This window comes from Thunnus maccoyii, chromosome 13, assembly GCF_910596095.1.
Source record: "Thunnus maccoyii chromosome 13, fThuMac1.1, whole genome shotgun sequence".
NCBI lineage: Eukaryota > Metazoa > Chordata > Actinopteri > Scombriformes > Scombridae > Thunnus > Thunnus maccoyii.
Window position 1 is genome coordinate 15,083,869 of NC_056545.1, and position 13,630 is coordinate 15,097,498.

Sequence of the window (13,630 nt, forward strand, 5' to 3'; positions counted from 1 at the left end):
CCTGGAGTCTTGTTATCAACAGTCAACTAGCAGAGACTCAAGAAAGTCACTGGACTGACCAAGAAACAGTTCCAACACATAATGTTAGCTTTAAAGATGCTGGTTGGATGTTTTCAGGCATGAGACTGATATCGATCTTCTCTCACTCTTGGCAAGAAAGTGAGTAAATGTTCCTTTACAGAATCTGACATCAATATATTGGTTGATATTTTTTTAATATAAAGACATAACAGGAAAGGAGCAGGGACTTCTTGTCAGTGCTCACTGGTGGACAAACTATGTAATGGCAACACTATTTCTCAAAAAATATCTTTGGCATTTCTTAACTGCAATGTCTAATAACTTCTTGCTTGTTGATGCCGATATATAAAAATTAAGCTAATATCATAATAATATCACAGCTGATTTAGCCCTATAGCAGAACAGCTTCCCTTTTCCATTGATTTCCTCCTTTCTGTTTTTCCAACTTCCTTCTTCTAAATCTCTACTCATTCCGCCCAAACATTAAAAATTCCCATGATGCACTGCTGTAAGCATTGTGATAAAGAGAGGTACTGCTGGCATTCCCAGCTTGAGAAACAAATAAACAAACGTCATGCAGCCAGTGATGGGATGAGGAAGGAACTTCCACCTGTCAGCCAGCTCACAGGTTCTTCTTTTGGTCAATCACGTAATCTCATGTAAACTAAGCTTTCATTGATTTAGAGGAAGATGAAGAGTCAATGGCCACTTCGCTTCTAAACGTGAAAGGTCACACTGCACATGAGTGTCACAGAAGGGAAGTGGATATAAGATATGGTCAGTGTGGCAGCATCCGATCCTCAATTACCTTGCAATCTGAAACAGGTTAGTGGCTTTTATCGGGAAATAACTCTGCGTGTGACACCTGCCCCAGGTTACAATAAAAATTTCATTTTCTGTGTTCTGAGACACGCACACCAGCGAGAAAATGTCACGTCTTTTTAGTATGACAGCATCATGTGATGTATTAAAGTTGTGTTAAAGTTTTCTTTGCTGGAAAGTGTTCATGGTGGGGGCAAAGAAGCATTGGAAATAGTACTCCCTTTCTGAGCAATGTACAAGTGAAAATATGATTCAATACAAATATGAGTTTGTGTGAAACCGCAACACATTGCAATGTTGAATTGAAAGAACCTCTATGACTATAATTAGGTTAGATGTTTACTTATAGGAAATGGTACTGGCTGTCATTTCAGATCCATTGGCATAGTTAAAGGTTAGTAGGAGAAAAACTAATAATGAAAACTGATAAATCATAGTACTCTCCACAGGTAACTTCCCAAATGTGTCATTTATAAAGGTGCGTTTTTTTTACATGATCAATGGGATTCACATTACTAATTGTGATTTTTTCAATTGATCTGGCCTTTTTTTTCTTTTATTTCAGTCCAGGGACTCCATTTCCCTTTTCACTTCTATGGAGTCATCGCTGATGACAGCTTTCTTGTTCCTGAGAACTTTTCATGATCGTTTTCCAAGGTACCTGTTGCATTGTCATGCCCAGTTCCCTATTTTCTATCACAGGTTTCTTTCTCTCTGTTGGTCAGTGTAGCTGCGCAATCATGGACGTGGAGTATAATATGAACAATACTTTATTCCTATTATCTTCCTCATAACTGAGTTAACAAAAGATGATCAGGAATCAGGTTTACTGAAAATTTATCATCATTGTGACGGATAATGTTGATCTGTTGGAGTTGATGATGATGTAATGATGTATATTCTCTATATAGCTAATCTATAGCTCACACACACACACACACACACGATTAAGTTCCTTTGAAGTTGGGACTTTTTTCTCCTCCTTCTGCTTCTGCTTCTGTCACAAATAAATAATGGTGTGTGAGTTCAAATACAGACATCCTGAACACACACTCTGAGCTCTCATATCTCTCACCTCTCTGATCTCATCAGGTCAACTTTCAGCTGTGAAAATTTTAGATCAAGTCCAGTTGTCAAGGTAAGATCAACTATACTCATGCTCATTTTCTTCTCTCTCTTGTGTTTTTCTTTTTCTTCTCCAGCACTTTGTTCAGTCTATTATTTAAATGTATTGAGGTTAACACCTGTTTTTAACAGTAGCCTCTTAAGTTCACTGAGAGAAATTGACTGATTATTAGTATGAAAAAATCATTGATCATCCAGGTGATATCTACAAGTAGTGAGTCAAATGTGTTTGAATTTTAAGATATTTTTCTCATCCAACATAAATGGATTTTCTTATAGTTTCTTTAGAAGTGGCAAGTAAAAATAAGTACTGAAATTACTTATATACATGCTTTACTTGAATAGCTAAATAGTTTTTTTCTCCACAATACTAAACAGAATTTTTTTTTCCTGTAATTACTAGTTACTTTTAATACTTAATCTGTTTCCACGTCCTAAATTAAAGCCTGGTTATAAATGAATCATCTAAGTTTGGTTACAGTTCTATCTCAGCAGTAAACTTTTACTACCACACAACAGGTAAAATGCTTTATTACTGCACAACTTGATTAATTAGTGTTATTGAGAAAGCCACACTAACTCATCATCTTTCCCTCCAGATGCATGCGTTGCTCCTTATAGTCCTGCATGCTGCACTGTGCTGCGCCACCACAAACAGCCACCAAGAAAACATTGAGACTCTAATGGATAATGGTTAGTAACTACTGAATATCATGCTTCCTTTCCACTGGTCTCCTCACCTCACAGAAATATTGATTCAAATGTGTGTGTGTGTGTGTGTGTGTTTTGTCTATGATTAAACCAGTTCTGGTCCTGAGGGTTCCTCATAGTCTGGGTACCAGGGTGAACGTTCCTCTGACCTGCTTAGAAGATTATCAAAACCAACCTGTGTTTTGGAAGAAGAACGGTAATACAGCTGTTACTACTACTGATACTACATCTACTACCAAATCAAGTCAAAAAATGTATTATAGCCCAATATCACAAAGTATGCCTCAAAGGGCTGTACATAAAATAAAAACAGTAATGAGCAGCATTAGCAGAATATATAAAAATGTAGTGAGACAAACTATATATAAAGCATTATAAACAGAATATTTGACACATACAATACATATAATAAAAACAGTAACGAGCAGCATTAGCAAAGTATATAAAAACACACAGAAGTGAGATAAACTACATATGGAGCATTATAAACAGAATAAAAGTAAAAAAAACAAAGCATGTACATGAGACTCATGAACATTCACATCTGGATAAAGATGAAAACACATATATACAAAAATATGTAATATACAGTACATATACGCAACCATAAACACCAGTACATTATGATACTAATACTAATAAATCTTAAATATAAATCATATTTTTTCCTCTGATTTATAGGTTAACAAGGACAATTGTTGTTGTAAATAAAAAAATGACTTGACCCATGTCTGTCTGTCTCAGGCATGGACCTTAATCCACCTCTGCAGGGGAACCAGGTCAACATACTGGTGGAAGAGATGGATGGTGGAAACTACACTTGTCACCACGGTTCAGACGGATCATACCTCAACCACACTATGATCCTGATCCAACTAGACCCGGACAACAGGACTGTCATACTGAAAGAAAAATCCCCTGAAGACGGTAAGATAGAGAGAGATAGAGGGAGGGGATGGAAAGAGTGCCATAAGAGAGAGAAGTGAGGAAGGAGGGAAAGAACAAAGAAGGCACACATGGAGAAAAAAAAATAGAGAAAGATAAAGATTTGTTGTGTAATTGGATCTGGCATGAGGTATTTCACTGGAAAAGACAGAAGAGATGTCACTGAATAGATGAGATAAGAAAGATTGGTGGAAGAGGGAGATAAGATGGGGGGGGGGGGCAGACAGAGATAGTGGGATGTGATCCAAAACCAGACAACACTCAAAAGATAAGATGAAGGGCATGTGTAAAAAGAAATGAGATAAAAGGAGGACCAGAGGTAGAGTGATGTAAGCAAAGGGAAGACACAGAAAGAGGGAAAAAAGAGACACAGAGACACAACAATTGCAATGAAGGGACCAAAATGAATGAAAAAGAAAGGAACATTCAAAATGAGGAGAAGGCAAAGAAGGAAAGCATGTGGTCTTTGTTATATTTATGGTAATACCCAGATGACTTACATAATTACTGTAGCACAAACCACAGCGAGGCTGACACAATGGGGAGGAATTATGTCACACCCATCATCATATTGTTAAAGCTGGCAGTTCTCAAAAACACATCAAACCTGTTGCTTCTTAACAACAGTGTTTTCATAGGCCTTTTGTCAACTTTCACACATTACACGAATCTGTGAAAGCTGTGAAAGGCAGTATTTTTTTGTGCCTTATTTGATGGAGCAAAATATAAAATATAGTGAAGTGGCTGGTGTGAAGCCGGTTATCTTCTCTGTAGTTGTTCACAGTACTTATATTAAATACTTGAAATTAATCTTTCAGTGATGTACTGATGACCTGTAAGTGCTGGAAACTTCAAGGGAAAGAGCTCAGACACAAAAGATAGACATAAGTTGCTCATAAGAGTATTGAACACAAAAAGAGGGAGAGACTCAGAGTGATAACAGTGTTTCTTCTCATTCAGGTCACATCCACTGTTCAGCACCGAACTATAGAGGCTCCTTCCACTGCACCTGGACAAGAACAGAGTCCAGATCCAGCGCTGCTGTGCTCCTGGTGAAGGCAGAACGGTGAGGACAAAAAATGATTTCTCACACATCCTACTAAAGTTAATCAGGAGGCAAAGGATTATACTGTATCCTGCTCTAGAGTGTATTGTCCCAACCAGTTTCTGTTTAATACAGTAATTTAGAAAAGATACCTTGTGAGCTGGATGCTGATGGATCAGGGGTTCACTGCCAGGATGTCAACTGCCCACACGAGGAGGAACAACACCGCATATCCCTCAAAGTTTACATACACAGCTACTCTCGGCTAGAGGCGTACACAAAGGTGTTCTACCTGAGAGACATTGGTAAGTCGTAGTGTTTTAATGTCTGAGTCAAAAAGAGTTCATGATTTCATTATGAATGAACGCTGTCCTGTATCCCTGCTCTGACTTCTCTACCTTAATGCCTCTCCCTCCTCATCCTGTTTAGTGACGCCGGCAAAACTCCCTAACCTGCAGTCCAGTGATGGGAAGGTGTTCAGCTGGAACTACCCTGACACCTGGGAGAAGCCCTGCAGCTACTTTAGCCTGCAGTTCCAGGTCAAGGTGGTCCAAAACGGACATTCCTGTAACAGTGAAGAGTACATAATGGTAATGAATACATGCATGATGTTTTTATCAGATTAGCTATTGTCAAAATGTATTTGCTGATTTCTTTTTAGACACACTTCTTTGTCTTTGATGTGTCCCCTCTTCTCTTGTGTAGCACAAAACCACTGAGGAAACTAAGTATGTGGTGAATGTCAAAACCAAGAGGTATGTCTTCTGTGTGCGGGCTCAGGACAAGCACACCGGCGGGCCATGGAGCCACTGGACTCAATGCGTGTAAGTATATAATTTGGACTACTAAAGATATATCCCAGTAATCCAGATAAGTCATGCCACCAATATTCCATCTGATCCATACTGTTTCGCTCCATCCTGTCCTCTCCACAGAGTGAATAAACAAAATGTGAAATGCTAACTTCTTTCACTGGACTGCAGCCATAAAGGAAGAAAGAAAACAAGGATGGAAGCAAAATTTTTCTAAGAATTACCTAATTATGTATCGTAGTGACATATGAAATATATCTAGTCACTCACTTTTTTTTAAGCAATTTACAAAACGTTGTACTTTGGGAGTCAATGTATACCTGTACAGTATTTATTCCTTCATTCATTTAAGTAGTCTGGATTGAATTACAGTATATTTTTGAAACAAATGTAATGATTGAGTTGAAATACTCATTCATTTACACCCCTTGTAACTTATTTATAGATATCCTTTGACATGCAGATTTCTTGGTAAAATGTTAACATTTATATAATAAACTTATGTTTGATATTGTGATTTTGAGTATTACTTCAAATACCTTCATAGTTAGTTACATAAAAACCAAGAATATATTTCAAATACAGTGGTAATTCATTTTGGTAATAAAATGTTTAAATATAGCAGAGATTACTCAGTTTAAACAACCTATGGAACAATGAACTCCACAGGCAATTTAGGTACAAAAAAAGGTTTATTGTCGTATTTACAGCCAGGATGTCAGGGATGTGATGAGGAAAACACAAACAGGCAGGTCTCAAGAAATGAAAAGGACTTGAAATTCTAAGAGAGCTGTAAACCTGACAAAATCTGAGAAATCACATCCCTGATATTTCTAAGAGCTTCAGGTGCTACTTGGTGTTCACCACCTTCCCCTTCCCCCAACACTTCCCCTTCTTCATCCATAACTTAAAATAAACATTGACAATAAGTGCAGACACATTAGTTTCAGGAGCTACCAAAAAAAAAACATAAAATACACATGTTGTTCTGTCAGTTTCTTGCAATACCGTCATTATCCATCATCATCACTTTGTTCATTAAAATTTGAATTTAACAAAACTACAGAATCTATTGAGTTCCATATAAAAAAACAAAAAACCCAAGTAATCCTACACGTGTCTTGAGTGTGTGCGTCCACGTGTCTTGAGTGTGTGTGCGGTAAATGTAACAATTCAATGCACAGAAAAACACAAATACATTTCTCTGCAAATTTGCACACACACCCAAACCTGACCATCTATGTGCGTACAGTATGTAAATGTGCAACATCCTCCGACCCACTGGCCTGTGTCCAGTGACCCCTGCATACAAGTAACAACAAATAACGGAAGTTTACCATCAAAACATGCACGACAGTCAATTGTTTTGATGAAAGTATTTTAGCTACAACCAGTCTCAATGTTATCAACGTTTAAACTCACATTACCTTTCAGGATTATTTGCATATTATTACATGTCAAGTTGTGTAGATTGCAGGCATCTGTATGATGCTCAAGGGCTTAGATTTATCTTTGATTTAGACCATTACTCTCAACACGTTCAAATTTAATTTTAGTATGCATATTTATAATCTGTTTTTACTTGCTAATGTACAGATGCTGTAAAGCCCACCCATCTGGAAAACCGAGCAGGTTTACAAGATCTTGAATATTTCCAGACAGTTTAACTGTGCACTTGATGCATCTTACAAACCTGACTGAAGTAGGTATGTAGGAGTTTGTGGGTCATGGTGGCCTGTGGTGTGTAGTTTTTTTCTTTTTTACTCCACACAGGCATACAATCTATAACTTAGACTGGTAGTAACTGCCGTTGTTAATGTAAACAGAAACAATACTTGGAAAAAATATGAGAGGCTCGGGAGGGACAGAGAACATGCAAATACATAAATTGGGAAGCCCATCTCAGTCCTGAGCTTTTCAGTGGTAGCTGCAGGGTTAATGTAGGATATGTATTACGGTTTGGAATGAAGGACTTGTAATTTGCCGACTTAATGTGTATCTGTGTGTGAGAACTGGATGATGGGATGGTAGCGTCCAGCCCACGTTATTGCCAAGGATGCAGTCCCTCCTCAGTGGTGCTGCCTCTTAGATAGGTACCTACACGCACACGCACACATTCCATACATATAATACTGATGTACATATTTCATATTTCAGACATATTCTGGTAAATTAATAAAGATTTGAAAAAAATGTGTTCTTGGATATACAGTATATAGATATATACGTAATATTTGCATTATATTGGCATATTTAATGTACAGTTTAGCATACAGTATGTGAGCCTACCTCTCCCAGTGTTTGTGGTTGAGTCCAGTGAATTCCTCAAGTTTTGCAATTTCTTTTAGGTACTGAGCCAGTTTATACAGCTCCCTGTCCTTCTCCCTGTTCAGATGGGCCTTCATGAAGGGGCGGATCTAATACATACAAGGGTATACACAAAATAAGTTTCAGCACAACATGTGCATAATGCTGACAATTATGATGAGGAATAGGAGAAGCAACAACGCTGCTGGCAGCCTACCTTTAGTCCGTTCTGTGGATTCATGAGGAAGTTTCGTCCGATGTCATCAAACATAATGGTGTTTTTCCTGTTGTAAAATTCTTCATACTTCCCCCATATCACACCCAAGGGCTTCACCTGGAGGTGTACATGCCATCCAACATGCTGAATCAGTGATATCATCTTCTCACACAGCAACAAACCTCGGCCGAAAACTTCACGTAGAGACATGTTATTCCTGTGTGTTTCTGTGTTTTTGTATGGCCCTTTCTCAAACTGATCTGTCATCACTAGCACTCCAGTGTCCCTTCACATGAAGTCACACCCGCAGAAGTGGAGGGCTCTCCAGAACATAAATAAACAGGTAAAGTATGTGATGCACATATCATTCTCCACTTTATACGGGAAAAATAGCCCTCACTGTTTGACAGTTAGACACCATGCTTGCCATGCTGTTGCTGTATATTAAGTGAATTTAAGGACAAAGAGACATTTTCCCCTTTTGTAGAGTTTTAACCTCGCTACACATTCTATGATTTTCTATAAAGCCATAGTAAAAGTGCAGAGTAAAGTGTAGCACAAATAAAGGCATAATACATAGTCCAAAGGTAAAGCCCCACCAAACTAGACAAACCCTAAAATTAAATATAAATGCTTTCCTCTGCTGTGAAAGGTTTGTTTCCATCAGTAATGTATGCCATATATAATCACAGCAGTGAAACAGGCCAATATTTTCATTTATAAGGAACTGTGTGTGTACCAACCTCCACAACCCCTCTCTTAGGGGTGTGTACCGTGATCATGGCTGCACTGTCCAGCATGAACGTTATCTTGTAGTTAGGGTTGTCTGTCACTCCCAACTCCTAGACACACACACACACACACACACACACACACACGTAATGTTATCTTCCGTTCCCCTCTGAACCCAAATACTGTAGGTTAAACTGATTAACACTGCCACCTTTTGACAAAAACGGGTACAGTACAGTAACAGTAACAGACCAATGACACCAGGTGATACTTTGATCTTTGTAGACGACACAAAAAAAAAAAAACACAGCAAGAGGAATACGTACCTTCATTTTGGCATCAATCCACTTCATACTTGTAGCAGCTAAGGAGAGAACACACACATATGAGATGTATATTCCATAAGCAGATTGATTGCTGGGTATCAGCACACAGAGGAAGTAAAAAGCAACTAATGGTTACAAGATATGCATTTAGTACATGAACAAAAAACAAAAAAATTAGTTGTACTGGAGGCGTCCTGTAACCTAATGGTTAAGACACATACAATCTAACTGCAACATGCCCGGTTCAATTCCAGCCCAGGACCTTTGTTACAAGTCATACCCCACTCTCTCTCCTTATATCTACTGTTTGTATCTACACTGTAAATGTTGCACTTTCAAAGAAATGCAGTGATAAATATTTTAACAACCACTCTCTCATACTCATCTTCTGTAATGGATGCAATTTTTCCCAATTTAGACTATATTAAGAAGAAGAGAAGATACATACACCAGATCACGATGTCATAGTCCTCGTAGGCTGATGTCAGAAACTCATGAAGGAACGGCCTCATCAGCTCCTGACCCGTTTCTGCACATGACTTGTGATCTAAACACACATAGGAGGCAAGCATCAATGCACAGTGTCCATGTGAGGGGATGGATGTGATATATTTCTATGTTGCAAAGCATCCTGTAATCCTGAGTATAGCAGCAGTCAGAAAAATACAGAATTTATATCAATCTGGCAATATTTTCTATCTGTCATGATATTTTCTATCTATATCTGGTACTCTTGCATGAGTACATGTGGAAAGAAGAAACAGGCGGAAATGTTGTGTGATGTAAAGTTACATTGAATGTACAGTGTTTACAGAAGCATGCTATGCTTTAATAAGCTGTACAGTCAGTGGTGCCCCAGTTAGATGTGTGTCACTGTAACTCACCAAACAGTGTGTAGTCCACATCCAGCACCAGAAGCCTTTTGCCTTCTCTGGGAGGGTTCAGCTCCTCCACCTTATAGTCTTTCACTCTGCGGGCTATTTTAGCCAGGTTCTCCTCTCTAGAGAGAAGGATCAACATTTTTTCTCAGACACACACAAATATATTTCCTTTCCTTTCCACAAATTCAACCTTGCTTCTTTACAGACACATAAAAATATCTGACCTGTTCTCGACTTCAATGACCTCCTCCTCGATGTCAAAATCATTGACCACATCGTCATTCTCTGGGGGAGGGGCTAAAACCTCTTCCTTCACAAAACAAAAGAAATCACATACACAGTTTAATGTACCAGTAAGCCCCCTGGAACCATTAACACAACAACATAAGAGAGCAAAGCATCCAGTTGACTGGTTAATCAACATGTGAGCCCACAAAAATGACAAAACTGTAGTTAACAGCTAGCATGATCATCACCTAACCAACCACTTACTGACCAGTCGATCAGAGCTAGCTGGTGATCCAATTTCTAAAATAACCAGTCAGAAATAAAATGTGATGCTTTTCAGGTTACTCTTTCAAATCAGGCACTTTGCCAGTTAACTGGTTCTCCAGTCATAGTCCCAACCAGATATCTTTATAGTCAGTTAATATCGTCTGTCACCATACCACCTACCAGGCTCTCCTCTCTGGTACCCATCATCATGATTTTAGTGTTAGGCTTCAGCTTCAGAGAGCCCAGTTTCACCTCATCTTCTGCAGGTTTACCTGGAGGCAGGAATCAAAGAAACAAGGAGCAGAAGGAGAAAAGGGAGATTAATTTAGCTATAAAAAAAACCCCACCAAAGCTTAAGTAAAATATAAATGATTTACAGACTACAGACAGGTGCAGAAAATAGACACTCAAGCATGTTGAGAAATGGGCATGTTTGTACAAATAAAACACTGACTGATCATGACTGTGGATTAATGTAGCCAAAGCCTGGGGAAATGTAAGGGTGAATTTATTTGATCAAAAGTTTATTTCACTCAGGAGAGGAGTTTCTTACATATACTTTAGTTAACAATAATGCACGAGTACGAAGGTGAATAAAGTCCTGATATCTTGTCAGCCCATTCTGGATATCATATGGCATTATTTACACTAGCTCCCCCAAGTATAACGCACCTGCGATCACTGATGCCCTCTCACCTTTAACCTTGAGTCCCAGTAGTTTCTGTCTCTCTGGCAGCACCCCAGTCAAGCTCTTAATGGACTGTTTCAGGTCCATCACTGTGTCCTCCTCAGACAGAGAACTTATGGAGTACTCCTGACCTCCCCACTTTATGATCACTGACACTGACATGGCTCACAAGGGCTCTTCACACACACACATATACACTCACACACACTCTGCTGCAGCTGGCGCACAGACAAGTGCACACACTTTCAAGCAAATATTTCCGGCAGCTACAGTAACAAACATGCACACCTTGCAAAAGAGAGGAGAACAGGCAGAGTAACAGGAGAGATGTCAGGGTGTAGTTACCACACTTTAACTGGTTGTAGCTTGAGCAAAAACACAGAAAGTAACTAATAATGAAACACAGAGAGCAAAACTTGACATCACGTCTATTAAGCGTGTGTTGTTTTGGCTGGCTAATTTAAGACACAACGGCCAAAATGTCACCTAATCAGAGAAGATAGTCTGACAGTCTCTGGTGTTGATATTTTTAGCATGAGATGGCTAACACGGACTAGCAGCAATGTAAGGCAATCAGCCAACCAGCTAACATTAGCTGACTAAACTACACGGTTTGGGTATCCTTACCTGATATAGCAAGCTAACATGTAATGCTTGGCAAACACTCAGTTTTCGTCGAAAAGTTGAATGAATGAATTAAGTTTGCCGTTCAGTTTCATTCATCGAGGGACGCACACTGTGTTCTTCCTTGCGTCCTGAAATCTGCCGGTAGTGACGTAGGAGCAAAGCTTCGTTACCATAGTGACCACGCTATAAGCTCTAGCTTGAAATAAAATCGTTTTATAATTACAATAAATATAATAATGTATTTAATTCGTACTGCACTTTTCATTCGTGGTGAATTTCAAAGTGCTACAGCGTTAAAAACATACAACACACAACTTAAAGAAAATAGTTAAAAGAGTTCAAATGAAAAAGCGCTCCTGAATAATAATAGTAATTTATGATAGTTTCTGCTTACTTAATCCTTAAAATGACATCTAATGAAGCCAAAAAAAGAAAAGAAAAGCTTTTGATCACTAAAACATTAGGTGTAGCCTATTTTATGTTTTATACATTTTCTATCATTAATCACGCATGTGAAACACTAGAAACAACAGAGATCCTGCAGTCTTTGTTTACTTAGTTTGTTTAATTTATTTTCATATATCTATATCTATCTATCTATCTATCTATCTATCTATCTATCTATCTATCTATCTATCTATCTATCTATCTATAAAAGACAATACGAATTTAAAAAAGTTTGAACATTGTGCAGGAGAAGTTGGAAGCCAAAATGGCTTGTGAAGATACCTCCTCTGTATAAATATCAATAGTCTTACTTAAAAAGGGGGAAATAATGACAAAAACAATGATTGCGTCATCATCAAGTTTCAGGACTAAGCAATAATACAAAATTGATAGAAATGCACAATTTATCAAGAAGCTGGTTTACAAGTTGCAATACATTACAGTGAAATTCATGAAGCATTATAAATCTTTGCTAATTAGAGTTCCTTTTAGATGTTTTTTTGAATAATGATAATGTAGATGTTGACTGTAACAGATGTTGACACTCTGCAATTCAATCAGTGAATTCAGGGCAAATAATGTGCACACCCTATTCTTTTACAGTAAAACTTTGTTCACTGTTGACCACTAGATAAATACCACTGCACTACAAATCAGTACATTTGATTTACAGGCTGCACAGTCTGTAACTACTGTTTGGTATGTTTTATGTTTTATGGTTTATTTTTAATATACTCTCCGGACTCCCTGTAAAGTAGCAGTGGTATTGAGTGCATTATCCTAGTGAAATGAAGTGTTTTGTGTCTGGTCCAGTGAATGAGATGGGGTCATATTTTGCCTGCAAACTGATTTGCCTGGCATGTCATCCGTTCTTATTAAAATTCATCTATATTAAAGAAGAATATTAATATCATTTCAACTGCTTCTGAAAACTGAACTTTGATTACATTCATTTCTAATCATTTGTTGTTTATTGTTTATTTGGATCCATTATTTGTCACCTCAGCAAAAATTACAGTTCCAATTAAAATATATAGTATAATCAACAAATATTTACACTTACACTACATAAGTAATTTTTAAAAACTACAATATCCCCCAAACTTCTAAATTTTAACAACACTACAGCTCAGTGACTGACCTACACTCTAAACCGTATCCCAACTCTAACTCTGATCACAATCTCAATGCACAGATGTTAAAGGACAGGTTCACAATTTTTCAAGTGTGTCTTAAAACAACATTCAGGTGTCCATATGAACACTGAAAGAGGTTTTCCTCACTGTAATCATTCCTCCTGTTCATACTGGCTGTTAAAAGATCCCCTTTCAATGTAAGTGATGGGGGCCAAAATCCAAAGAGTGTCCACACAGCTATTTAAAGTTTATCTGAAGCTTATGTGAGGCTTCAGCAGTTTGAGTTAGTAAAA

At 38.0% G+C, this 13,630-nt stretch overlaps 2 protein-coding genes across 2 annotated transcripts; one reads left to right on the forward strand and one right to left on the reverse strand.

Moving 5' to 3' along the window:
* The first annotated feature begins 1,882 nt into the window (after nt 1-1,882).
* Nucleotides 1,883-5,938, forward strand: il12bb (interleukin 12B, b). The gene is made up of 9 exons (XM_042431781.1): nt 1,883-1,981; nt 2,568-2,661; nt 2,774-2,875; nt 3,424-3,606; nt 4,585-4,690; nt 4,805-4,974; nt 5,099-5,259; nt 5,375-5,493; nt 5,605-5,938. Exons 2-9 carry the CDS (start codon nt 2,568-2,570, stop codon nt 5,630-5,632), a joined length of 963 nt encoding a protein of 320 aa, XP_042287715.1. The 5' UTR covers nt 1,883-1,981; the 3' UTR covers nt 5,633-5,938.
* A 216-nt stretch (nt 5,939-6,154) lies between these two features.
* ublcp1 (ubiquitin-like domain containing CTD phosphatase 1) lies at nt 6,155-11,910 on the reverse strand. Its single transcript, XM_042431144.1, has 11 exons — nt 11,755-11,910; nt 11,136-11,415; nt 10,620-10,711; nt 10,169-10,254; nt 9,948-10,063; nt 9,512-9,610; nt 9,064-9,101; nt 8,749-8,847; nt 8,006-8,122; nt 7,771-7,898; nt 6,155-7,578 (listed from the first exon to the last, which is right to left on the reverse strand). Exons 2-11 carry the CDS (start codon nt 11,287-11,289, stop codon nt 7,551-7,553), a joined length of 957 nt encoding a protein of 318 aa, XP_042287078.1. The 5' UTR covers nt 11,290-11,415; nt 11,755-11,910; the 3' UTR covers nt 6,155-7,550.
* Between the last annotated feature and the right edge of the window lie 1,720 nt (nt 11,911-13,630).